General features: G+C 50.4%; 1 protein-coding gene across 4 annotated transcripts in view; it reads left to right on the forward strand.

Moving 5' to 3' along the window:
- Nucleotides 1–25,371, forward strand: part of EPS15L1 (epidermal growth factor receptor pathway substrate 15-like 1) — a 106,965-nt gene that overhangs the window by 79,379 nt on the left and 2,215 nt on the right. For 2 of the 4 annotated variants that reach the window (XM_015567011.1, XM_015567012.1), the window contains exons 20-23: nucleotides 1,990–2,050; nucleotides 2,812–2,894; nucleotides 10,538–10,670; nucleotides 21,914–22,119. In XM_015567011.1, the coding sequence (XP_015422497.1) occupies nucleotides 1,990–2,050; nucleotides 2,812–2,894; nucleotides 10,538–10,670; nucleotides 21,914–22,119 (483 nt within the window). Of the gene's footprint in view, nucleotides 1–1,989; nucleotides 2,051–2,811; nucleotides 2,895–10,537; nucleotides 10,671–21,913; nucleotides 22,310–25,371 lie in introns of those variants that run through there. The other 2 variants (XR_001514692.1, XM_006768446.2) reach the window with 2 other exon arrangements.

Here is a 25,371-nt window from a genome sequence, read left to right on the forward strand (position 1 = left end):
CCCTAGGAGCTGTATCAGTGAAGATATTGCTTACATCTCAGATTTTGCTGCCTGTGGATTCCTCTAATAGTTTTATGGTTTCCCGTCTTATGTTTAAGTCCTTTATTCATTTTGAGTTTATTTTTGTATATGGTGTAAGTTGGTGGTCTAGTTTCATTTTCTTGCATATATCTGTCCAATTTTCCCAACACCATTTATTGAAGAGACTATCTTGGCTCCATTGTATGTTCTTGCCTCCTTTGTCAAATATTAATTGAGCATATTGGTTAGGGCCATATCTTCACTTTTCATTCGTTTGTGAAGTGTCTGGATGTATGTTCTTTTTGTATGTATGCTGTTTGAGGTTTGCTGTGGTTCTTAAATCTATAAATTATGTCTTTCACCGAGTTTAGCAAGTTTTCAGCCATTATTTCTTCAAATATTTTCTTTTTCTACCCTATTGTCTCTTTTTCTTCTCTTTGTGAGTTTATGGTTGTACATGTATTAGAGCTTTTGCTAATGTTCCCACAAATTCCTAAAGCCCTGTTTTCTTTTCATTCTTTTTTTTTCTTCAGATTGGGAATTTCCACTCTTCTGTCTTCAACTTTGCTCACTTTTTCTCTATCCTTTGTTGTTCAGCTAACATAGTGAAGTTATTTCAGAAATTATACTTTGCAGTTTTAGAATTCCATTTGTTTCTTTTTTATAGCTTCTATTTGTTAAGATCTCCCTATCTTTTTATTCAAGCGTATTTTTCTTTATTTCATTGAGCAGTTATCACTGCTTTAAAGTTGTCATCCTCTGAGAATTCCAACATCTGGGTCATGTTTGGATTGACTCCATTGATTGTCTTTTCCCTTGAGTATTAGCTACATTTTTTCTGGTTCTTGTATGTTGAATCATTTAAAAATGTATCCCGTGCATCGTGGGTGCTCTATTATGGGCACTGGATTCTGTTACATTTCTCCAAAGAGCTTGAGTGGTTTTGTTTCACCAGGCTGTTAAGTTGGTGAGATTCACACTTCAAACTCCCTGTAAGTTGCTCTCAGTCTGCAGGGGTAAGGCTGAGACTTGGGCAGAGCTGAACATGGAATTTGGGCTTCCATTCTCTCCCTCTCTTTTCTGGATCCTTTCCCTTCTCATGGGTATGACTGTCCCAGGCCTCCATCCTCTGGTCTTCAGGCCAGAAAGATGGCATTAAAAAAAAAATCCATACCCAAGGAGTGAGGATATTTTTTTCCACTGATTTTGAGAGGGGGGGAGGGAGGGAGGGAGGGGGAGAGAGAGAGAGAGAGAGAGAGATATTAGTTGCCTCTTGCACATGTCCCTGGGTCCCCGACCAGGGTGGGATTGATCTGCAACCCAAGTACACGTCCTTGACCAGGAATCGAACTTGTGACCCTTCAGTGCACAGGCCAATGCCATAACCACTAAGCCATGCCTACCAGGGCGAAAGATGGCATTTTTTATTGAAGTCTTAGCCTCCCTATATTCTCAAATATAGCTGTCAAAATGGAAAACTCAACCTTTACCATACATGGGTTTGAACTACGCGGGTTCACTTATTCAATTTGTAAGTTGTTCACGGGTCAACTATAATTTTGATCTGTGGTTAGGAATTGGCATATGTGTAGAGTGGACTGTATTTATACACTGATTTTCAACCATGTAGGGGGATCAGCGTCCTTAACACTTATATTGTACAGGGGTCAATTGTACTATTTTTTCTGCCACATTTCAATTTTCCTCCAAAGCCTGCCTTCTTTGGTTCACTTCCTAAGCCTTCAGGTGGTTGTTATTATTATTTTTTTTAAATTTAATTTTGTTAATACTTTATAGGTGTTATCTGCAGGAAGGGTCAGTCTGTGGGGTTTTTACTCTGCTGGGGTTTAATTTTAATGGTTTTACCCTCTCCAAGGCCCAGCACCAGATATGGTGCAGCATGTAGATGTCAAAATTTTGTGGGTTGAATGAATAGATGGGGCAATAAACAAACTGCTTTTCACTCAGCTCGACCCCTTTGAATCCAGCGATCCTTTTTCATCTTCCAGTGTCTCCTCAAGAGGATCAGGTGAGACTGATGGCTTATTTCCCTTTTGACTCTTCCTTAGGCAGTGGGAGGAACTCACCCAGTTAATGATTTCATTTCCAAAACTGGTGTGTCCTCAGTGTTTATGTCATTCATCAGTGGTACTCAAACCCTCGCCAGAGGCAGTTCAGCCAGAGCTCCCCCTGGCTGTTCCTCTTCCCTAGTGAGTGCTGGCATCCTTCCTGGAAGGAAGCTCAGCAGTAGGAATTAACTCTGTAATCACACCAACTTTATTGGTTACCCTTTACTCATTCCTTTGTATAAATCTTGGATTTGTACCTTGGAATTTTTCCTAAAAGAATCCAAAGTTTGATGAAGGGTTCTGTTTTGCATAAAGGGGAAGGAGCATTTGCAGACTCCCCTTTGCTTTAGGGAATAGGCCTGCCTGGTCCTGTGGCCTTGCTGGCTTGTTGGTTGCGGAGTTTGATATCATAGGTGGGCATGGGGGTTTACTCCAAGCAAATCGCCCCACCAAAGAGAAAGCTCAACAAAAATGTCCACCCAAGGTGACTACCTCCTGTCAATCGTGTGGGTGGTGGGTGACTGTGGAATGGCTCCTCTTCTCTCTCTTCCCTCCATTCCCGAACCAGTGGGAGAGCCCTGCCCAGAAGCATGACCCCAGCAAACAAATGTGATCTCCCGCTTCCAGGGCTGTTGGGTACCGAGAGGCGGCACTTTCCCTTGACCCAGGAGGCGTGTCCTGGGATGCCCTGTAACTCTGCCTCTGTTGGTGCTGCTTGCAGGTCACTTTGGAACTTTAGACCCCTTCGGAAGTGGGTCCTTCAATAGTGCTGAGGGCTTTGCGGACTTCAGTCAGATGTCCAAGGTAAAGCCCCTCCCGTGGAGCACCTGTGCCTCTGCCAGGTCGTTGTGCCTCTTGTGGTGGCCTTGTCATGGCTGCCAGGAGCAGTTAACGCCGCATATGTATTTCCTTTGTACCTGTCCAACTCTGAAACGCGCCCTCCCATGAGGCCATGAGTCAGTGGACAAGGTCTAGAAAGTACCTGTGACTGTGATTAGAACCGTTTTCCTTCCTCTGTGCTTCCCCAATCCCTTCTGAGGCTGGAACCTGGCCCACAGGCTGGCAGGTGGGAGGTATCTGGAGGAAGTGGGACAAGTGTCTGGGACTGCCTGTGGACAGAATCCCAGGGGGTTTGGAAAGGAAGAGTTCAGTGAATAAATCCACAGGTGAAAAGTGCAAGACAGACAGCATTGATGCCATCGTCATGCTGGACATCATTTCTTTGTGGCTGGAGGTACATTAATTGACTATGGAGGTAGCCCCAGGTAGTGGCAGAGTGCTGTCTTGAGAGGGATTTGGGAGGAGCTGAATCTTTAATGTAGCAAGAAGTCAGTAGATCATGTCCAGAATGGACAGATCCAGAACTTGTAGTAGAACCCCATGATTACTGAGGTAAATTTCAGAAGAAACTAAGAAGTAGAAAACGTTGACCTTGCCAAGTGGGAAAGGCGGTCGGCCTCTCTTCTGTTCTTTTTATAACCTTTAGGGTGCCTTGGTTTTAACTATGAGCATGCATTTCTTTGAAGAATTAAGGAAAGTGTTAGGTGTGCTGTCTTGGCCTGTGTGTTCTACTCCTTCTTGGCAGCCTCCCAGCCAGGTGAGGGGGGGTTCTCTCATAGATAAAGAACCTCATACAATACAGCCTATGGCCGTGGAGCAGTAGAACTCTGCTTTCGTCATTCATTCTTCTTGCTCCTGGCCAGGTATCACTGATCCCTGGGAAGGGAGGAACACACACAGAATACATCCCTATTCTCTTCTGTCCTAGTTGGGGAAGGCTCACAGCCAGATGGTGCAGAAGGGACTGGGGAGGGAGCCCCTGGAGGATGTGGGAGCCATGCACCACATCGAGGAGTACTGTGCTCGTCCCCGCCAGTACCTTCACTGCGCCAGCTCCTCGCAGCATCCTGCCTGCTTGCTCCATGTTCATTCAGCCCTGGGAGCACACGGTTGTCTGCGCAGTGAGCGCTTGTGGTTAGCAGCATGTGATTGTGGCACGCAGCTTCCGAGAAGCGTTTGAGATGCTGTTTAGGTTTTCACAGAAACGCGCTAGCATAACTGTTGAGGTAGCAAATCCAGCTCAAAAATCCAGCTTGGAGAGGCAGAGTGTCTGTGTGCCCATCGACTGCCACAGGAGAGAACCCAGAGATGCTGCTGTTTCAGCCTCCCTTCTTCCAGTGCCTGGAGGGAACGGGCCTCCATCCCTCATATGGAAGCACTGTGACCCGGACTATTGGGGTGCTGTCTGGGATTGGTCAGAAGGCACCTGGGTGTGAGATAATCCCTTACATTTGCCTGTTGCTTAGTGGCTGTGACACGTGCCTGCGCTTCTTGAGTGGAGCTGTGCCCTCAGCTTCCATCCCTGCTTAGCAGACAGGAAACCATCTCTTGAAATCAGAAAACTTCTGCCACATGGTGGCAGCATCTCCAAGGAAGGGTTTGATTGGATTCTCAAGCTGTCACTGTGGGTCATCTCCCAGCAGGAGGGTGGCCCCAGGGGCAGAGGGAGTGACAACTAGCAGTGGTCTAACTAGGACAAGGACAGGGCACAACGGAGGCCCTCATTTCAAGAATATCACAGTAGAGGCTGTGGGCTCTGAGGGCTGATGCAGAATGGCCAGCCTGGGGTCCCCAGTGGCAGGAATGGCCACCCCTCCTTCCTCCAGGCAGTCTCTGCAGAGACCCCAGAGCCAGGCAGTTCTGAACCTGGGTCCTTCAGGCTCCCTGTCCTAACCTAAAGTTGCACTGTCCCTCTTGAAATTCTAGTTTTTTTCTCCTTGTTCTCGTGTCCCCATCAGGTTGCACACACACGTGCACTTAATGACTCCATAGCCAGCGCCCCTTCCTGTTGGCAGCCCTGTGTGGGATGGAGCTGGATGGGGCCATGGAAAACTGTCTCCAGTACCCCATTGTTTTGCTTCCACGATCCCATCCGCTCCTGATCTCGTGCCACTGGTCCCGCTAAATATCAAGCCCTAAGCTTGTAGGTCTGTGTTTCCCTTTTGGTTCCCTTTCTGTTTTTCAAGAACATCATGTGTATAAATAAAAGGCTGAGGGAAACGAAAGTAAAGTGGCGAGAAGGTGTGTGGGTTTGTTTTTTTTTAAATACATCGCCAGCTTTTCCCCATCTGAGAAGGTTATCTCCCCTCTGCTTGGCTGAAGGAAAGTAACCGTCAGTGATGTGACTCCTTCTTCAGGCTTCTTCCCAGCTGAGGTGTCCCCAGACCCAGAGAGATTTTTCTAGACTGTATCAAGCCTATGTTACCCGGCTTTCAAAACACACTCCCCCAAATAGATTTCAGGGAGCATCAGAATAAAAACAAGACCCCAGCTTAATTAGTTCACACCTCTCCTCTGAAAAAGGCCATCTATGAAATACTTGGCTGGTTGTTAGCCCGTGAGTGTTTTTCATGTTTGTTTGTTTTTTAAGCTAGGCATTTCTATTTAGGGATGTTTTTTTGAACCCAAAACACATCTCTTTTAGAGCTGCTTTTTTCCATAGTAGCGCGTCTCTCTCTCTCTCTCTCTCTCTGTCTCTCTCTCTGTCTCTCTCTCTCTCAGCACACTTCACTCTGGGTCAGCCCATAGAGCCCCTACTGACTTTACTGAAACCCTTCCAAAAATAGCGACTTTCCCTGAAGTCACAGCCTGAGGAGAAACAAGTCGGCTTCCAACGGAGGCTTCTTCGGAAACTTGAAGTTGTGAAAATGGGATTTGGAAATGACACAGGCTTTTGAGTGTTAGAAGTGATACAATTCGCTGATGTGGGTGCACCAGGCATTTACGGTTGAAACCCTTTTACATGGGAGCAGGCTGCTTCGCTCATTGTGTTTAAACAGAAGAGGGAGCAGGGAGCACCCGGCCCGCTGGGGGAGTTGTTGTAGAGCATGGGCTGGCTGGGCAAGGGGACTCTGCACCCAGAGACTGGGCGGAGCTGTTCAGAGGACTCTGGTATCTCTTTGCGCCCCATCCCCAGAGCTAATACATTGCCAGACTCAGGACCAGGACTGGGTCCCTGTGGGGGCCTCAGGGCCGTCGTGCTGCTGCTCTATTAGGAAAATGGCCTCGATTCCTGCACGCTTGTCTCAGGTTGTGGTGACATCGTGTGAGCCCCAGGCCTGGGGTGTGTTCCACAAACAGCAGAGGCAGAAGCACTAATGTCCCTACCTCTCTGTCTCCTTTGCCCCCACCCCATTCTTTCCAGACAACAGACCCTAAATCAGGGGTCCCCAAACTACGGCCCGCGGGCCACATGCAAATACAAATATTGTATTTGTTCCCGTTTTGTTTTTTTACTTCAAAATAAGATATGTGCAGTGTGCATAGGAATTTGTTCATAGTTTTTTTTAAAACTATAGTCCGGCCCTCCAACGGTCTGAGGGACAGTGAACTGGCCCCCTGTTTAAAAAGTTTGAGGACCCCTGCCCTAAATCACCCATTTAATTTAATTTTATTTTTTAAATTGATCTTTATAGAGAGGGGAAAGGAAAGGGATAGAGAGAGAGAAACATCGATAAGAGAGAAACGTCTTTTAGGGATGGAGCCCGCAACCCTGGGAATGTGCCTTGATCAGGAGTTGAACTGTGACTTCTTGGTTCCTGGATGACACTGAAGCACTGAGCCACACCTGCTGGGTTAAATCACCCCTTTTAAACCTAAGCTTCAGGTCAGAGAACTACCACAGTTCTCATGCTGCTGCCCCGGAAAGACTCTGCACATGACAGGCAGCAGCAGACAAAAGTGTTGGGAGCTGAGAGGTGTTTATAGATTCTTGTGACGTCTAAAAGAATTCCAGTCACATCCACATCTTTGTCATGGTAATAACCACACTGTCTTTGTGCTAACTTTGCCTGGAGCCATTTGGAACAATTTACACGTGACCCTGTGTTTTGGCCTTAGCCTATGAGCTGGGGCCTGTCATTATTGTCAGCTTCACAGAGGCAGTGACTGAGGCACTGAGGCTGTTAATAGGTGGCAAGGCTGGGCTTCCAGACCCCACCCCTGACCACCATGCTCTGCAGCCTGTTCTGGAAACTTGAGACACAGATTTTGCTAAGAGACTCCCTGACTTGTATCTAAAACAGTGGTTCTCAACCTTCCTAATGCCGTGACCCTTTAATACAGTTCCTCATGTTTTGGTGACCCTCAACCATAAAATTATTTTCGTTGCTACTTCATAACTATAATTTTGCTACTGTTTTGAATTGTAATGTAAATATCTGATATGCAGGATCTATCTTCATTGTTACAAATTGAACATAATTAAAGCATAGTGATTAATCGCAAAAACAATATGTGATTATATATGTGTTTGCCGATGGTCTTAGGCGACCCCTGTGAAAGGGTCATTCGACCCCCAAAGGGGTCACGACCCACAGGTTGAGAACTGCTGATCTAAAAGAATAGTGACCATAGAGCCTGGGAGAGGGGAGCAGCAGATGTGGAGAAGGCACCTCTCTGCCGTGCCACAGCCCTGGCAGCCCCACTCACTTGGAGCTAGGGTGGTCTTGGCAGAGAAGTGAGTCTGGGGGTGGGGTGGGGAGGGCGGCATTGCAGATCCCCATCTTCCTTGGGGACTTCTCCTATCCACTGACCCCTTGGCCTGCTCTGTTCTTGTCTAATCCACGTGTGTCTCCTTCAGAGGCCTGAGGACAATGATGCTCTGCCCAGAATGTGGCCTGAGACCTATTATGAGGCGACAGGATGCTAGAGCCTAGGGTAGGGCTCAGAAGCCCTGGCCCAGGAGGCAAATGTCCTGGATTCCCACTCTGACTCCTCTGGGGTGCTATGTGACTGGCAGGCTCCGTCTTCTCTCTGTGTCTCCGTTTCCCTGTGTATAAAATGGAAGTGATGGGCCCTGGCTGGTTTGGGTCAGTGGATAGAGCATTGGCCTGTGGACTGAAGGGTCCTGGGTTCGATTTCGGTCAAGGGCACATGCCTGTATTGCCAGCTCCATCCCCAGTAGGGGGCGTGCAGGAGGCAACTGATCAATTGTTTTCTCTCATCATTGATGTTTCTATCTCTCCCTCTCTGAAATCCATAAAAGTATATTATAAATTAATTAATTAATTGGAAGTGATGGCAGAGTCAGCATCTCCTACGCAGGCCGCATCAGAGTGCTGGGGTAGGAACCAGCGTGTCCAATGGAGTCAGCTGAGTGTGGAGAAGCCTTCTGGGCCCCTCTTCCCTGTGGGCTAGCCATCTGTCCCCAGCCTGAGACTAATGTTTACGACTAGATACCGGAGACAGAGGAAGCTGAGTTCCTGTCCCTGTGTTTGGAGCCTGGAGGGGAGGAGCAGTGCACAGCACAGAGAAGGGCAGGCCCTTCTCCCTACTTCTCCAGTGGTGGTTGGATCCAGCTTATCTGAGAAAGTCCCACCACTGTGTTCCTGCTTTGTTTTCTGTCCCTAGGCCTGTTCCACTGGGGGAAGAATTAAAAGTGCCCCTTGTTGTGTCCCCCCCCCCCCCCCCCCCCCACACAGATTCATATGTTACATCCTATTGCCAGTGTGATGGCCCCCCCCCCCCCCCACTTCACTTAAAGGAAGCACTTTATGGCTTCTTTTTGTCATACCTGAATTGCCAGCATCACTACTCTTGTGCTTTGGGGACATTATTAAGTAAAATAAAATTGACTTGAGCATAAACACTACAATACAGTGACAATTGGTCTGATCACTGAGACAGCTACTACGTGACTAAATGGGCAGGAAGTGTTTATAGCCTGGAGATACTAGACAAAGGGATGATTCATGCTACTCAAAAAAGTGCACAATTTAAAACTTAAGAATTGTTTATTTCTGGAAATTTTCATTTAATATTTTCAGACTGCAGTTAACCAGGGGTTTCTGAAACTGTGGAAAGCGAAAAGGTAGCTATGTATCTTCTTGTTCTTTTTTTCTAGTTATCTTCTGTTTCAGTAAAAGTGGTCCTCCACACCTGTAGAAAGTGATTTTCTCCCTTTGGGATGCCCGTCGTGTGAGATGAGCTGGCCTGTCTGCGGCTCATCCAGTTGTCAGTGGACGTGTGTTATGCCCGGTGCTGTGCTGGTGCTCGAGGTCAGGGTGCACGTAGATAGTCACTGCTGCTATAGGCTTGGCCAGCAGGCATCTGCCCCATCACCTGCACTCATTCTCAGCAGACCTGGAGGAGAGGAGAGGAGAACTCGAGCCTGCCCCCAGGCCACCCAGTTAGGTGGGATGGGGCTGGGAACCTGTTAGCCTGGTGTGGTCATGCGAGTCCTGTGGGAACTTGCAGGAACCGCTGGCAGGAAGGGGTGTCGGAGAGAGCTCTGGGGGCGACAGTGAGGTTTAGCCAGTCTCCGAGGAAGTAGAGGGGCTCTGGTGGACAGGGCTCTGCAGCTGGAGACCCTCTATGCACAGGGGACCGGAAATGGGGGCCCAAGGGGCTGCAGGTACCAGGGAGTCTTAGAAGGGGATGGAGGGTAGTCAGCAGGGATGAGGCCAAAGAATTATGCTGTGGGGGTGTGATGAAGAGTGCTTGGAGGTTACCTATGACCACCAGGACTATGTAGTGCCACCTGCCTACCCATCTACCTGCTGTCTCTACTCAACTACCTACCTGTCATCTCTCCCTACCACCTATCTACCTACCCACTACCTGTCATCCCTAACTACTATCTCCTACCTACCTGCTTGTCATCTCTACCTACCAACCCACATATCTGTCAGTTCTACCTACCATCTACTTACCTACCTGTCATCTTGATTTACACCCACCTATCTCCTACCGACTTCCTACCCACCTGTCATCTCTACCTACCATCTTCCCACTCACCCACCCACCCACCCATCTTCTATGTACATGTCTTTTGTAAGGAAATGGGCTTCTGTTTGGGTTTGAGACGATGGGGTGGTTTGCTGCTGATGGAGGGTCTGGGCCAGAGGTGCTAAGAGCCTGCCCTCCCCCTGAGGCAGTCTTGGCCCTGCCAACAGGTGGGGATGGGCCAGGTATTTGAGGGTGGGCTCTGACCTGAGTCACTAGGTGGGCAATGGCGCCTGGGGGCACAGTGAGGGTCTGGTATGGCTCTGACCCTTGTCTGGAGCTGCCTGTCACTGAATGAAGAGGGTGAAATGGGGCACATCTTAAGCATGAGCAGGAGGCCCGGTGGACCCTGGAGTCAGGAAACGTGTGTGTGTGTGTGTGGCAGGAAGACCCCTTCCATGCCACAAGCCCATTAAGACCTGGGGTTGCTTTCACCTACTCTGATCTTTCTGGCTTCTCCCTCACAGACCAGGGGACCCTGTCTACTGAGGGTGGAGGAAAGTGGGGGCGTGTGAGAGATCCCAGGTCCGAGTGGGACCGAGTGTCACAGCCCAGAGGGTGGGGCCTCACCAGGCTCTCGGTACTCGAGTGCTGACTTGGTGGACGTCCGCTGCTCCATGTTAACAGTTATTTTTGCCTCTCTTTCGTGTCCTCTCTTACAGCCCCCACCTTCTGGTCCTTTCACCTCGTCCTTTGGAGGGGCAGGATTCTCCGATGACCCCTTTAAAAGTAAACAGGACACTCCCGCTCTGCCTCCGAAGAAACCTGCTCCTCCACGGCCTAAACCGCCCAGCGGTCAGTACACTTTCTTCTCTCACCGCCGCCCGCCCCCCCACCCACTGTCACAGGACAGTGTGGGGCTGAGGGCCCCTTCGTTCACCAGCCCAGAATAGAGCTTTGCTGTGAGGTCTGCACGGGGAACAAGAGGGTCTCCCCCCTGCCCAGTTGCCTCTGTCCACTTACGGTGTGTTCCTGGAGCACTCCTCCCACCCTGTCCTGTGGGCCAGAGTCCGTTCCAGGCCCAGATGGTCTCCCAAAGGCCCAGGGCTTAGGGCCCTCCTCGGTGCAAGGAGAGGTGCCACACACAGCCCCTGGCTGACATGTGGCCAGGGCTTTGCAGTCCCTTTGGCCTCCCCACCCCACCAAGCTTTTCTCAGGGTGGCTCAGGGTGGCCCAGGAGTGGGGACAGCAGCTGAGTCTGCCCCCTCGATCCAGTATCTCCACACCGGTTAAGGGCTGGGGTGGGGTGTTAGGGGTGGGAGTCTTCCTTGGCTGAGTTTGACATGAAAGGAGGCAGGATGCTCCCCCACTGCCACCCGCATCTCAGTAAATGGCTCCCAGCAAGGGGTTTCCTGCAGACCCCACCTTGCCTGGCCGTGGCTGGCGCTGCAGTTTCACTCAGCCTTGGCCCTGGTGCCCTCTGAGAATTCTGGGGCCTTTTAAGTCACGCGTGGAGTGTTTATGTGCTAGTGATAGGCCCACAGGCCAGGTACCAGACGCGAAAGCAGTAGAGGGACTCACTGCCATTTCCCGTTTCCTTTACCCATCCCACCTCCTATGTTCTTGGCACCCTGGCCAGCAGGTGTCTTTCATTCTCTGGTCTCCAGGCAAACTCTCACCCATCGCCTCTAGACTTGGTGCGCTTCAGTCTGCCCCAAGGGCTCCACTTTGTGTCATCATTGCAGGCCCCTGAGTCTGTAGTTAGAAATGGTCATTGGTCCAAGGCAGGCCAGTCTTCCTACATGAGATACACAGTAGAGGCAAACAGGACGAGTTATTTAAAAATGCTGCCACGCCCCTCCTGGCACCAGGGCCAGGCTTTCTCAGGAGGATGGGCGCCCTGTGTGCAGAGCCGTTTGCCCTCCTGCAGGTGAGACATGAGAGAAAGTCTGGCTACGGGCTGGGTGGATTTATAACAGACTTTCTGTGAGCCGTGAGCAGAAACAGACGCATAAAGAGATCACTTGTATCAGCCACACATCAAAGCATTTACCATAAAACCGAGAGAAAAGCAAAAACAACAGAGGAATTCCCTTCCATCTATGAGAGGCTGCCTGTACCTTAGAGGCAGTGGCTCTTAGGGGACCCTTGATGGTCTCCTGATGGAATAGCATTGAGTCTTCTCATCCCACCAGAAAGATGGGAGTTAGAGTGCACGCACACACACACGTGTGCAGACACACACTTGTACACGTGTGTGCATATGTTCACATACTGCATGCACACGTGCACATATTCAAATGCATCCATCCTCGCGCACATACCTTCTCACAGTGCTTGTATGCACCTGCATTCATACTGCAGAGGTGCAGCGCTCTTGTGTAAATGCATGTGCTCACACCCACAGGGCAGTGCAGCAGTTGGGCCTCGAGGAGGAGCTGCTCCCCTCAGCTGCTGGAAAGAGCAGAGCTTCATTCTCAAGGATCCTTGGAGACTCTCTCCCCCCTCCCCCCCTGCCCTGAATCAGTGCTAGCTCTGCTTTGAACTTGCCCTCACTGTCCCCTCCTTCAGGTTTCTGTCTTCGAGCCTACCCACCCCATTTTGGCTTCTTTTTCTTTTCAGTGACTTCCTCGGAGCCGGTTTCAGAGCTTGGGCTCTTTAGAGAGCTGTCCACAGCTTGGGAGGTGTGGGCCTGTATCATGGGGTCTTAAGCTGCCTTTGTTCATGGCTTTGGGCTGTCACATCCGTGCTCTACCTTGGCCTATAAGGTGCCCCAGATACCCTGTTTGCATCAACAGACCTTTAGGAAGCACTGTTGCTTCTCCAGATCTAGGAAGACGCGCAAGCAAGTCAGGACAGGCATTGTGATGCCATTTATTTACCATAAGAGGAAAGGGAAGTGAGAGAGGACACATTGAGGTGGCAGCAGGACCAACCCTGAATTCAGTGACCTACCCCCACCCAGGCCTCCCACCTCCAAAAACAGCTGTAATGAGAACCATACCATGAGGTTCGGAATGCTCTGGAAAACTGTCAACACATGTGCAGTATTTAATCTGTGACCAGCCACAACGTATCCTTGTAGACGCCTAAATGTCTCGTCTGATTCTCTTACTTAGAAGCGACGGCTGAACAGAAAAGCTGTCCACTGTATACGCTACTGGGTGGTAGGTACATATTGTGTGATGGTTGTCATTTGAGCACTTCCAGCGGCGTTTTGCTGTGATTTCATACTAACCTCTAACACTAGCCATGGAATCTGCAAGCTGTGTGATGCATTCATACTCGACATGGACCCAGCAGTTGACTTTTTCACGAGTTGCATTTGGGGGCAAGCATCTGGCAATTTGGGGATGCAGAGGAAGGTGTCTGCCCCATGCTGCTTCTCTAGTCGAGGGAGTTAAGGCCCAACTGTGCACAGTGCCCTCCCTTCTTCCTGTCCACACTGCATGGAGCAGGCGCATAAACCGGGAGCAGCTTGGGAGCTACCTGATTATTAGCAGGACAGGTCGGCTGATGAGTGAAGGGGGAAGTCCTGCTCCGAGCATTCATTATGAAAACACCCAGCACACCTCTTGTTCTCTTGGCTGCTTAGGATGGGAGGCAGCCAAGAGTGTTGGGTTGGTGTGGTTTGGTTTTTAAGAAAATATATAATCGAACAGGTTGAAAAGAATGTGTTTTTTGCTCTTGTCTTGACCTGGTCTTTTCCTGCTTGGAGAGGCCACATAGCCAGCATGAGGAGGTGGCCACCTTCCCCTGGGAGCGCTGTGTGTCAGGGCCTCCTGGCATTAGGTGGAGGCGCGATCCCAGCGTGGCTCAGTGGGGAGGAGGTAAGGTGGGCACCCTCCTCCCGGGGCCCTGTGGTCCTGGGGTCCTGCTGGTTGAGCTGTGATCCTCTGGACACAGCATAGTGGACAATCTAGACTGCCCAGTCATAGTGGTTTTCTTACACACCCAACACGCAACGTCATTCCTGCACTCACAGAAACCAAGGTGATGGAACATGCTTTTCCAAAATCTTGCCGCCCTACACATGACAAGGGTCTGAGGTTGCCACTTTCCTACCTGGGGCTTGTTTGCCCCAGGGCCCCGAGGTTTCTAGAACCCGTCAGGTCTCTGTGCCTGGAGTGGTCACGTGTGAAGCCAGGGCAGGTGACTCTGATGCTGTTTCCCTTGGCTGCTGAGCTGTCTGTGCTGCTAGGACTCAGGGAGCCTGCTGGGTCAGACTGGTTTCTGGACAGATGTTGGAGTGAGGGCCTGGGCTCATGTACTGGCCCTGCTGTCCCTGCTGCTCATCTCCCTGAGGGGCTTTGGGCAAGCGCCTTATCCTTGCTGAGCCTTAGTTTTCCTGTCTGAGCACAGGACCAACTCTGGCCTAGCAAGTGCCCATGTGGGTAGAGTGCCTGCACAAGGCAATGGTCCATAATATGATGTGTGTGACATGCATCACCCAACCCACCCGGGTGTGAGACCAGGACACAGGATCCCCTTCTGCAGGCTCCTTTCCCTGGAAAAGATGGGATGGGCTGTGTGCTCACAGGGTTTATCAGGGACCCTTTCTCCCACCAGGCTGCATTTTATGAGAAATCTGCAATTGAGTGAAGCCAGAGCTTGGTTAGCTGAACTACAAAGAGGCTCCAGGGGCTTCTCTGGCAAAGCTTGGCATTGCTGCTCAAATGGGACCAAATGCACATTTGGGCCTTAGTCACGCATGGGGTTTTGCATGCATTGGAAGCTGCAGTGTTCACATTCTGGGGTCATTGTTTTTTTATTTATTTTTAGCCTGATCGAGGTTTCATTGACATGCAATAAATACACGTATTTAAGTGTCAGCCTGTGCTGTCACGGTGTGGGAGCTCCACCTGGGAGGTTCCCTGGGAAAGTTCTGGTGTCATACCCATGTGACTAGAGCAGCCCATGGCTGGCCATCTGCTCTCAACCCCAGATCCTCAATTCTCTCCTGACCCCAGCCAGGAAGGACATCCTTGGGGACCATCATGTCACCCTCTGGGGAACAGGGCTTCAGCACTGAATTCTCTGTGCCTGGAGGTCTTTTCTAGAAAGGTCTATTATAGTATTGAGTAACCAGCAGGTGTCTGTTTGGGGTCAAGAAAATTGGTTTCTTCCAGGCAGATGCAAATCAGACCCTTCGAAACCTGTCAGTTGGAGTTCGTGCACACACCTCCCCAGGTAAACAGTGTGTATTTTCTGCAACGGGCAGAGATCGAGATCAGTCAGAACTCACCGCTGAAGAGTTTCTAGGTAAAAGTTGTTGATTTGCAAAGGGAGAAACAGATTTTTTTCAAGTGCAGGAAATGGCTGTGTGGGTGTCAGTGATTGGGCCTCCCGCCCCACGGCGACAGATAGTGGGACGCTGTGCCCGGCCCCACCCTTGCCACTTCCTGCAAGTGCAGCCCTGCTTTGCGGTTCCTGCAGAGCCCGGGTAACACCAGCTAGTGTGCCTTCACCACTAACCAGCCAGTCACCTTTAACCTCTCCACAATTTAATTGTCCTTTTATTACTGCTAATGACCTTTTCACCCCCCCCCCCAAAAAGCCAGTGCACACACTTATGAGGTCTTTTTGCCCCTTTTTCCCTTCCCATAATCCTTCTGATGATCACAGACAAACGAGATACCAATTAACCTGCCTGTGCAATTCAAAAGATTCTCAAAAAAAAGGAAAAATCATTTCCCCCTAGAACCTGAGTCCCTTCTACAAACTGTGTGTGGATTCCACACAGGTTGACTGGCTTCAGGTTCGTTCTTTTGCGCAGTTTCCTGGTTGCTGCCTATCCTTGGGTTGGCAGGTGTGTGCTTGGCTCTCCCTGTGTTCTGAGAGGCCAGGCTGGGGCGAAACCATGGTGGTCGTCCTTCACCCATGTGGGTCCCGACCTCATGTTTATCACACAAGATCCACTTTTAAAATGGCTTCTCCAGTAGAGCCATGCGGTTAGCACCTCAGCCTTGAACTTAACTACTTTAATTCCGTTCCCACGATGATTTCAAAGAGATAATCAGTGGGTACATATGAAGTTCTAGAATGGGACAAGCGGTTCACCGCCAGCACGAGAAGCCTGGAAAATTTCGGCACTGCCGGCCAGCCCTCGGAGCCACGTTTCCTGCACACAGGCAGGGGCTGTGCCAGGCTGGGCGTGCCCCCTGAGAAGGAGTGCTCGAGAGCTGGCGGGACCCTGCTTGCAGAGGGAAAGTGCTTTCCTCTTGGCCTCTTACAAGTAAAATGCCTGGAGATGGGTTGTCTTTGGGTGAATTTCTGTTCTGCAAAGTCGGCTGAGTTCGAAAATAGAAGCATTTGCCTATCTTAGCGCACACCCACCCTCCTGCACCCAGAAGGGCGGATTGAGTGGGAGTCAAGTGACACAGTTGTCACCTGTTGTTCAGTGCGTTGCAAATGCCCAGGCTTGGGGTCTTGAAGCACAGAAATCAGGGCTCAGCTGGCTCAGCCAGCTGGGGTCCTGGAGGGTCGTGTGTTTGGGTGCAGAGAGCCTGAACTCCCGTCCTGTATCTGAGCACGGGTGTGAACGGCAGGAGACACTGCCCTGCCCCTGGTGCCCTCCCCAACCACCCTGGGACCTGTGTACCTGCCACCAGCCCTTGGGTTTTTGGTTCCACCTACAGCAAGGTGAGGGGGGCCAGGAAGGTGCTTCCTGTGCTGCCCTTTTTTTTGATGGGGGTGAACATGGTTGTTCATTTCTTGTTTTTCTCACATTCAAAGCACTGAGTCAACGCCCCCCCCCACCCCCACCACCATTGTCAACTGAAAAGCAGCACATGTATGATTGATTAGGGACAGATGGTCATAAAAAGAATGAGCATGAGGGTCCCCCATTCTGCTACAGGCTCTCCTGACTCCTGAGCTGCCCCCACAGCAGGAGAATGTTCTTGATGGGCTCTGCACGTGGCCCTCCAATGCACACATGCCTTCTAACCGCTTCCAGACCCACAGCGTGGCACCCTGGTGATTTTCTTATATGTGGGCACGGCACCTCTCTGCCAGAGCAGAAGTAGCGTTCTGGCAGCATCAGCGTTCCTCTGTAGGGAGGAACAAAGGCTGTGGCCCCTGTGGTGCAGACCCAGGGCCCGCCACCTGGCTGCTGTGTAGCCAGCGTCTCCCCAGGTCCCCAAGGCACCTGAGCCCCTGGAGGGTGTGGGCAGACCGGCAGAGTGTGTCGAAGGTGCAAATCAAAGAACAATGTGATTTTTCAAAAAGCAGAACTGTGAGACGTGCAGCCTGTATTCTTTTTGCCGTGATGACTGAAGTGGGACTCATTTGTGAATCATGTAGCTCCCCCTCCCCCCATTTTGGCTGTAGATCTGATTTTTCCTCCACCAGGCTTCTTATAAATGTCATAGTAGCCTTTCGTGGAAACCTTGAAACTTGTATTTCTCATTCCAAGAGGTATTTATCTTTGGAGGACCCAAAGTGCATGGCTGCTCCCCCCCCCCCGCTGTCTCCTTTCTGATTCAGGTTGACCCCATGTCCACTGGGCTCCTCACCCTGTGAGATTTCCATGACCTCTGACCTCCCAGACCCCTCCCAGAGCATGGAAACACACCAGTTGTAGGGAGCCCAGTGGATAATAGTAAATATTTGTTCAGCTTTTCTCAACAATTCAGAACCAAACCTCATCCTGTTCCCTTCAATGCATTAAGCGATTTTCTTAAAATTCGGTAAATATTTTTAGTGGAAAATCTCAATGCTGTGATGGTGGGACCTCAGATTTTATCGCGGGGCTGTGCTACTTGGCACAGCTTTGATCTGCCGCTCGCCTTCTCCTTGCGTGTGCAGCAGTGAGCGCAGGGCTGTTTCTGCAGGACTCCTCACCTGCAGGCCAGCGAGATGGTCCTGTGCATTCTGGCCTTCCACGGCTCCCACATAGTGGGAGCCAGAGCAAACATGGACCCGTGTTGGTGAAAAGCAATCTTTTTCAGTAAAGTTCCCAAGCGATTTTGAACTTGAAGCGTCGTGCTCTGAACAGCCTGGTTCTCTCTTTCTCCCCAGTCCCCCCAATTCAACTCTGTTTTGCTGGTATGTGGGGGTGGGAAGGGAGAAGCCACAGGAATGAGGAGAGCCCCCTCCCCAGCCACAGCTCCCCTTGTGGTGTGACTCTAAGAAGCCTGGTGGTTGTGTGGGCGTCCCATGTTGTGTAGGATGAGTGACAGTTGTGTGAGGATCCCCCGTAGGATGGAAGTCCCAGGTTGTGTAGGATGAATGACAGTTGTGTGAGGATCCCCCGTAAGATGGAAGTCCCAGGTTGTGTAGGATGAGTGACAGTTGTGTGAGGATCCCCCGTAGGATGGAGGTCCCAGGTTGTGTAGGATGAGTGACAGTTGTGTGCTGTCCCATGTTGTGTAGTGTGAGTGATAGTTATGTGGACGTCCCATGTTGGGATAAATGACAGTTGTGAGAACGTCCTGTGTTGTGTAGGGTAATAGCTGAGGTGGGGTAGCTGTCCTGACCACAAACCTTTGTTTTTTATTTTTTTATTTTGTTCTGTTGTTTTTGTATTTATCTCTCATCTGCAGAACTGCATTTTCCAACTATAGCCCTGAATTTTATAAATAGAACTCAGCAAGTGTCTGGTTGGAAAGGTTGGAATGAATACATTCACACTTATATATTTTTGATATTTTATTAATCAGATATGTTGAGATCCTAAATCGTCCAAAACCTATCATTCTCCTCCTAAGAATTTTGAACAAGAGAATCCGTCTTCGTTCAGACTTCTCAGTGTTCATGTGTTTTGAAGTTTGGGGGGCGGGGCAGAGTGTGTGTTTGTGTTCTGTTGTTTTTCCATGCACTGGCTCTCAGGGACCCTTCCCGGCCAGGGTTTCCTGAAAAGCATGTTGGGAAAGCAGAACTGGGAGCTTCGCTGCCAATAACTCGTTCTGGAGTCACTGCCCTGATCCTGGCCACTTGGCTGATGCCGGCCCTGGGGGCTCTCAGGTCTCGAGAAGTTAAGAAATAGGAGAATTGAAGACATTTCTACCAGGGTGGAGCCGGCCACCAAGTTTTTTTTTTAACAGCACACACTGTGGTAAACCATCGGGTTCATATTGTTTTTGCTAAAGGCAGTCCTGTGTGCGGTTTCGGTGCACCGCTTGGGTAACTGTTGAAACTGCTGCGGTTTGAAATATTTTGCCTTCTCTTCAATCTTGCGTCCTTCTCTTCTTGTTCATGAAAACTACTGTGAGTGCTGGAGACTCGCCGTGGGTGCCAGGTCAGCAGCCTGCAGCCCCCAGGGGTCTCTGTTTCGTTTGACTTTGGTCATCGCCTTCTGCCACCCTCGGGGGCCGGTGGTTCCCTGGGCAGAAATCTAGGAAGATGACACCAAACCGTGCGTGCCAGGCATCATCCTGGCTAGCTTTTATGCCAATTTTTGAAAGATTTTTTGTTTTTTCTCTGAAACCTGCATCAGCCGTGATCCTTTCTCGTGGCGCTTGGAACCATGAAAAGGCATAAAACTGTGCAATGAGTTTGCTCAGGGCCACGGAAGCAAATTCAAGTTATTCTGTCCCGTTTGAGATAAGCTACACCTCAGAAAATCGGAAAACGATTAAGGAATTAGCAGAAGTGGTTATGTAAAAGCAGGAACTAGACCCAGAATGTTTTAAAAGTGTAGCTGCTAAAAATAAGTGGGGATGCAGAGAGAGAAGTTTGGGTTCAGGGCTGTCCTGGCGTGTGTCCTCCTCAGAAAGCCTCTGGTCACAAGCAGAGTGTCAGCCGTACTGGCAGCACCCCCCACTTTGCAAGTGTCATGCACAATAATAATTCAGCCTGTGCTGAAACACAAAAACAGATGACCGAGAAAAAACCGTTGTGTTTTCCCCCCTCTGAAAACAAGAGCAGTTGATGTGCCCTGGTTTCATATGAACACAGTCATGATTTCTAAATAACAACGGTTTCGGCACCAGCCAAACCAGGCGTGAGCAATTCTTGATGTGAACGATGCTTTTCATCTCCCTATCATCTCTGCTTGTCAGAAACCTCAGCTTCAAATCCCAGCAGGCTGGATTCTTACCACACCCCCAAAAGCAATTAAAAAAATCTACAACAAAAAAACAAACCAGGGGAGGAAGTTCTTAATTAAAAAGAAGAAAAACACAGCAGTGGGCGATGTACTTGAACACTCGGACCCCTGGCTGGGATCGGCTTTATTCTGCTTAGGCATCTGTTCTTTGTGACCAGCCAGACCCTGCAAGGAATGCCCCCAAAGTCAGGCAGCTGCCCCGGACCTGCTGCCGGGAACAGAGTCTGTGCCCTTCCCTGGGGCTCTCAGCCCGCCTGCAGCAGCTTTTGCCCTCTCCTGGGTTAGAATTCTGCTGTTTGGTCCATCATCATTTTAGTTTCTGGTAAAAAAAAATTAGCCCAAGAGTGTACCAGTGAATATTGCTCTTTCTTGCAGAGGAGGGAAGCTAGAGGTCCTTTAGTCCCTTCTAGCTTCTCAGAGTGGTTCCCCCAAAGGCCTTGAGTCCCTGGCTCCCATGTGTCCCTGGCTGGAACCAGGGATAGGGTGGGTTTTGTTGGCATCTATAGTGTGCTGAGCTCCACCACCCACATGGAGCTGACCCACGGGGACCCTCAGGTGTGCTGGAGGCTAGACTAGGACAGAAGTCGGTGCCATGGGAGGTGGTCAAGGCAGTGGGGGTGGCTGCAGGGGAGGAGTGGCCAAGGGAGGTGCCAGGGGAGGTGGAGGTGTGAGAGACTAGCCGGCCTGGGCAGTGCAGGGCAGTCAGGGCAGTGGAAATGGCTGTGGAAAGGGGACCAGGGGTAGCCAGGCCAGGAGGTCAGCATTTGTTCCCTGTGTCCTCATCCCTCTGGACGCTGTCTCCCAGGGCACCCTTGCCCATGGGTGTGGTGTCCTTACACTGGCACCGTGTACACATGAGAGCTGGTCTCCCTCGGTCCAGAAATGGCTGCAGGTGCGCCAGGACACCTACACACACACCCTCCCAGTGTGCTCCGTGTGAGGACATGTGTGTCTGTGATCAAGCCTCGGGTGGTGCCACTGCCGGGCTGTCCCCAAGGCAACGCTTCAGGGCTTTGAGCCAGCCACCCCAAAGAGGACCTGCTGCATGTCCTCCCCCGGACGCTTCCCCTGCCACCCTCACACACGGCGCTACTCTCAGTGGGAAGAGGTGCAGAGGACTGGAGGAGACTAGACAGGAGCTGGACAGGAAACTGCAGACACTGGGGGAGGTACCCACCCGTGTCTGAGCATCTCTGGCAGAGCAGAGCTGCAGTTGGGAGTTCTCCGTTTCCTTTTGGGGTTCATAGGGTACCCAGCTGGCCTGGCTCTGACTTCTGGGGGCCTGGAGCATCCCTCAGTCTCACATATAGCTTGCTTACTGCCTGCCAGGCATCAGAGCTAAACATCCTCTCCATGCGAGGGGATGCAGTTTTCTTGTAAAAGGCTGTAACCAATATATTTTTAGCCTTGCAGGCTTTCCATTCTCCATCCCACGTGGCCAACTCTGTTGTCCTGGATGATGGCATAGAAGACCGTGAACAATGGCACAGCTCATTGGCATTGGCGTGCCATTAAACTGTGACTTACAAAGGCAGGCGGACCACTGTGGGCAGGTCCCGCTCTCAGCTGCTGCTCAGTCACCGGGCAGACCTCCCTGCCCCATATGCGTCTGCTGGGGCTGCCATGACCGGGCAGCTTACACCACAGACATCAGTTGTTCTCAGTTCTGGAGGCTGGAAGTGTGACGTCAAGGTGTCAGCAGGATTGGTTTCTCCTGAGGCTTCTCTCGGCTCTGCCTCCTCCCTGTGTCCTCACAGGTCTACCCCTGTGTCTTCCTGATCTCTTCTTATAAGGACACCATTCAGCTTAGGGCCCATGTAATGACCTCATTTTTACTTAATTACCTCTTTCCAGGCCTCTTCAAATACAGTCACATTCTGAGGTCCTGGGATTGAGGATCTCAACATGAGTTGGTGGGGCGGGGGTGGGCACAGTTCATCCGACAGCAACCCCATTTCATGGACTCTGTTCTGTCTGTGGTTAGTAACTTGTCTTTCTTTTTTCTCTTCTTCTTTTTTTTTTTTTTTCTGTCTCTTGAACTTTCCAGGTAAAAGTACACCTGTAAGCCAGCTCGGTTCTGCAGACTTTCCCGACTCCCCCGACCCATTCCAGCCGCTCGGGGCTGACAGCAGTGACCCGTTCCAAAATAAAAGGGGGTTTGGGGACCCGTTTAGTGGAAAAGATCCATTTGCTCCCTCCTCTTCAGCTAAGCCTTCTAAAGCCTCTTCCCTGGGCTTTGCAGACTTCACCTCTGTAAGTTGAGTTCTTCGCCTCCGTTCCACTCCCTCCCCTCCGCTTGCAGCTTCTTTGGGGCTATTTTTTTTTTTTTTGGCTTACGTTTCCTGGTACCTCATGCCATCAACTGTGTTATTTATTCTGTACTGCTGCTTTCTGTAAGAAAAAAATGTTTCTCAATAAAAAAAGTGCTATGGTTTGGATACTCTGTGATGAGGGCACATGTCCTTCCAGCATGGTGGCCCAAGCTGGTGGCCGCCGGTGGGTCTCTCCCTTTCCTCTTCCCGGTTGACCCTCTGTATTGTTTCTCTCGCCCCGGAGGCTGTTGTGTTCATTGACTTTTGGAAGCCGAGATGTTAGAGCAAGATTGCAAAAGTTACATTAGGATCTCGCTGTCCCCAAAGGGTCTCTGTGCAAGAATTCTAACTGTCCCTCCTCAGCGCGTTTTGTGCAGCAAGGACGAAGTGAAGGACCCAGGCGGGTGCATGAAGGAAGAGCAGTTTGGTTTTTTAAAAACTTTTATTTCAGTTACCAGCTCTGATGAAAAGAGAAATCTAGCCTAGAACAACCACCCTGAAGCCCTTTTGCCAAAAAAAAAAAAAAAAAAAACCCCAACCCCAAACCCTCCAAAAGCTATTTAAGCAAATTCAAGTGCCTTTTCAGAAGTCTGGCTATTTCTTGGTATGAAAAAGATTCCAGATTATAAATGCTGTCACTTTTGGTGTTTTTGGCACCGTCATCAGTATCCAAAGATCTTGTTCTCAGATTCAGTTCATCTTCCCAGAATTGGTTTTACTGTCTGTTGGGCACCCACATTTTCTCTTCTTGCTTTTTTAAAGTTTTCTTCATTCAGATTTGCCAAGTATCTTGTTTTCTGGTTAGGTGTGACGTGCATTATTTATAGATGCTTGACTCCTAGAATATCCTTCTTAAAACAACCGCTGCCGTCCATATCCGTGCCCCGTGAACGCCCGATTCATTTCAGACCCACCTCGTGCCCAGCTATCCTGTGGCTTATTGAAGCTGCCCAATACGCTGCTATGTTCCTGGCTCTTGGCGACCTGTGAATATTTTACAACTGCAGTTAGCTCAGTTTTGTTGACAGCCTGTGCACACTGTGGATGTGTACAAATGGAGACATTGTTAATAAAAGCCAGAAACAAAACCTGCTTTATCTATGGTTTTTTGAATAGGACCACGTCTGTTTTTCAGTGGAAAACATATTAAATGCTGATGAAAAAAATAGAGCCATTCATGCAGGACTCAGGTACTCTGTTTTGGGCAGGGCAGAGGGGTAAGTGGATTCGAATGGCAATTTGAAGAAATGACTGTTCTCTTTCTGAAACGCATAACTCTGTTTCCTGTGGACCCTGCACCCTCCCGATGGCTAAGTTTTGGAAAACATTAAAAAAAATACCCAAGGTTTTAAATTATCATTTGGCTCCACACTTCTGGTCATTCCAGAACACGTTTCACACGTTAACTTTGATATTTAAGACACTCCCAGTATTTAATCACCCTCGTTTCCAGGTGGGGAATCTGATTCTGCCCAGTGGCGTTTGCAGCTCTGTTTTTTGTTTAAAATCACCTTTCCCGCCTCAGATGCCCCAGGTTTTCCAGAGGAAACTTGAAAATCAGTGCGCTTCTGCCCCCTCTGATGGGATGGGCGGAGGAGGGACATTTTGTTCCCCCTGGTCATGCCATGGTCCGAAAATGTTAAAACCTCCCTCTGGGAAACCAGGATGTCTTTGCATGTCCATGGCATTGGGGGTCCAGCCCCTTAGCCTGTGGTTTCAGGGTACACTGGACCTGGATTTGTGCTAACTCAAAGAAGGCCGAAGGGGTTTGTCTGCGTATTTTAGCTCCCCAGTAAAACTGAGGGGTCTTTCACTGCCCGGCAGACGGGCAGTGTGACTTTCAGATCAGATGTTCTGAGTGCCGCCAAGACATGGTGTTACCTCTGCTAAGGTAGCTTGGTTCGTGTTAGAGTTCAGGCACCAATGTCATACATATATGTGGTCCCCCTTTGGCACCCCAGCTCTGCCATCTAGAACCCTCCAATTTACAAGTCCCAAGTTTCCATCAATGGGTGACTTGTGATTGTTCACGGGAAACCTCTCCGAGATTTCTTTAAAAACCAGCCTTTCTGTCTCATGCGGATGTGTTTATTAGGAAGTAGTGTTTATAGGTTAGCAAGACGGCACTTTTCCGGAAGTCTGCATTGAGAGCAGAGCATATGTCAGGTGGGGCAAGCTTTGCCTTGTGGAGTGAGTTAATGGGAGGCAGCTAGAGTGTCCCTCCGGTGCTGTGGTGGCAGTGCCGTTAGATGTCTCGGGATGCGGCTGTCGGTCCCCGTGGAGGAATGGCACCTGGCCCTCAGGAATCGAGAATCAATGATAAAACCGCAGAACGTTCTTCCCGAGTGGGCACCCTCGAGCAGGGGTCTTGGAGGGGCAGCATCTTCATGCCCACTGTGTGGATCAGCCCCATGATGGCACCAGAGTGATACAGAGATCAGAGCTGCCCGCTGGCATCCGGACCTGGCCATCGTGACGCCTCCAGGTCAGAGGACTGGAGAATAGGCTTGTTCCGGCGTCTCCACCAGGGCCCAGGAAGGACTGTCATCTGATTGGAGACACAGACACCCTCTCCGCCAGTTTTCTCTCGGACGTCACGGTCCACGATGCGTCTCCGGCGCACGTACACCACGTGCTTGACTCGAGTCTCCACGGTGGGGCCTGAGCTAGCCTTGAACCAGTCTCGCAGGCGGCACCTGGAACGTTCTGTCAGCCGTTTCATTTGAAATGCAGACCTGTGAACAGACGGCTCTGAGACACGCGGGCTGCGTGGGGACCACGGGAACCAAGGCTTTGGTCTGGGTAACCCGTGGCATCACTCGTCAGCCCCCACCCATCCCTCCGCTGGCAGGGTCCCTGGCAGCACACCTGTCGCCTCCCTCTCCTGTCAGCAGCATCCTGGAGCCATTTCCGCCAGCATTTGTTGTTTTTTCCTTGTTTTTCTCCTGTTGAGGTGTTGGAAAATTCCCCACAGTGTTGGGGCTTATCTGTGCCCAGTGGTGGAAACACAAGGGCGGGGAACAGTTTTTCTGGGCAGTTTCTCAACGACAAAGACTTGACTTTTCCTCCCAGAATGGTACTTCATGCTGACTCCCAGGCCAGGTGGGGAGAGGCCTCCTGGGCTGCCCCCTCTCTTCCGCCAGGACACCTCTGCTTCAGACCAGGCTCCCTCCATCACCCTTCCCCACTCCCC

The sequence above is a fragment of the Myotis davidii genome, unplaced genomic scaffold, assembly GCF_000327345.1.
Source record: "Myotis davidii unplaced genomic scaffold, ASM32734v1 scaffold1203, whole genome shotgun sequence".
NCBI lineage: Eukaryota > Metazoa > Chordata > Mammalia > Chiroptera > Vespertilionidae > Myotis > Myotis davidii.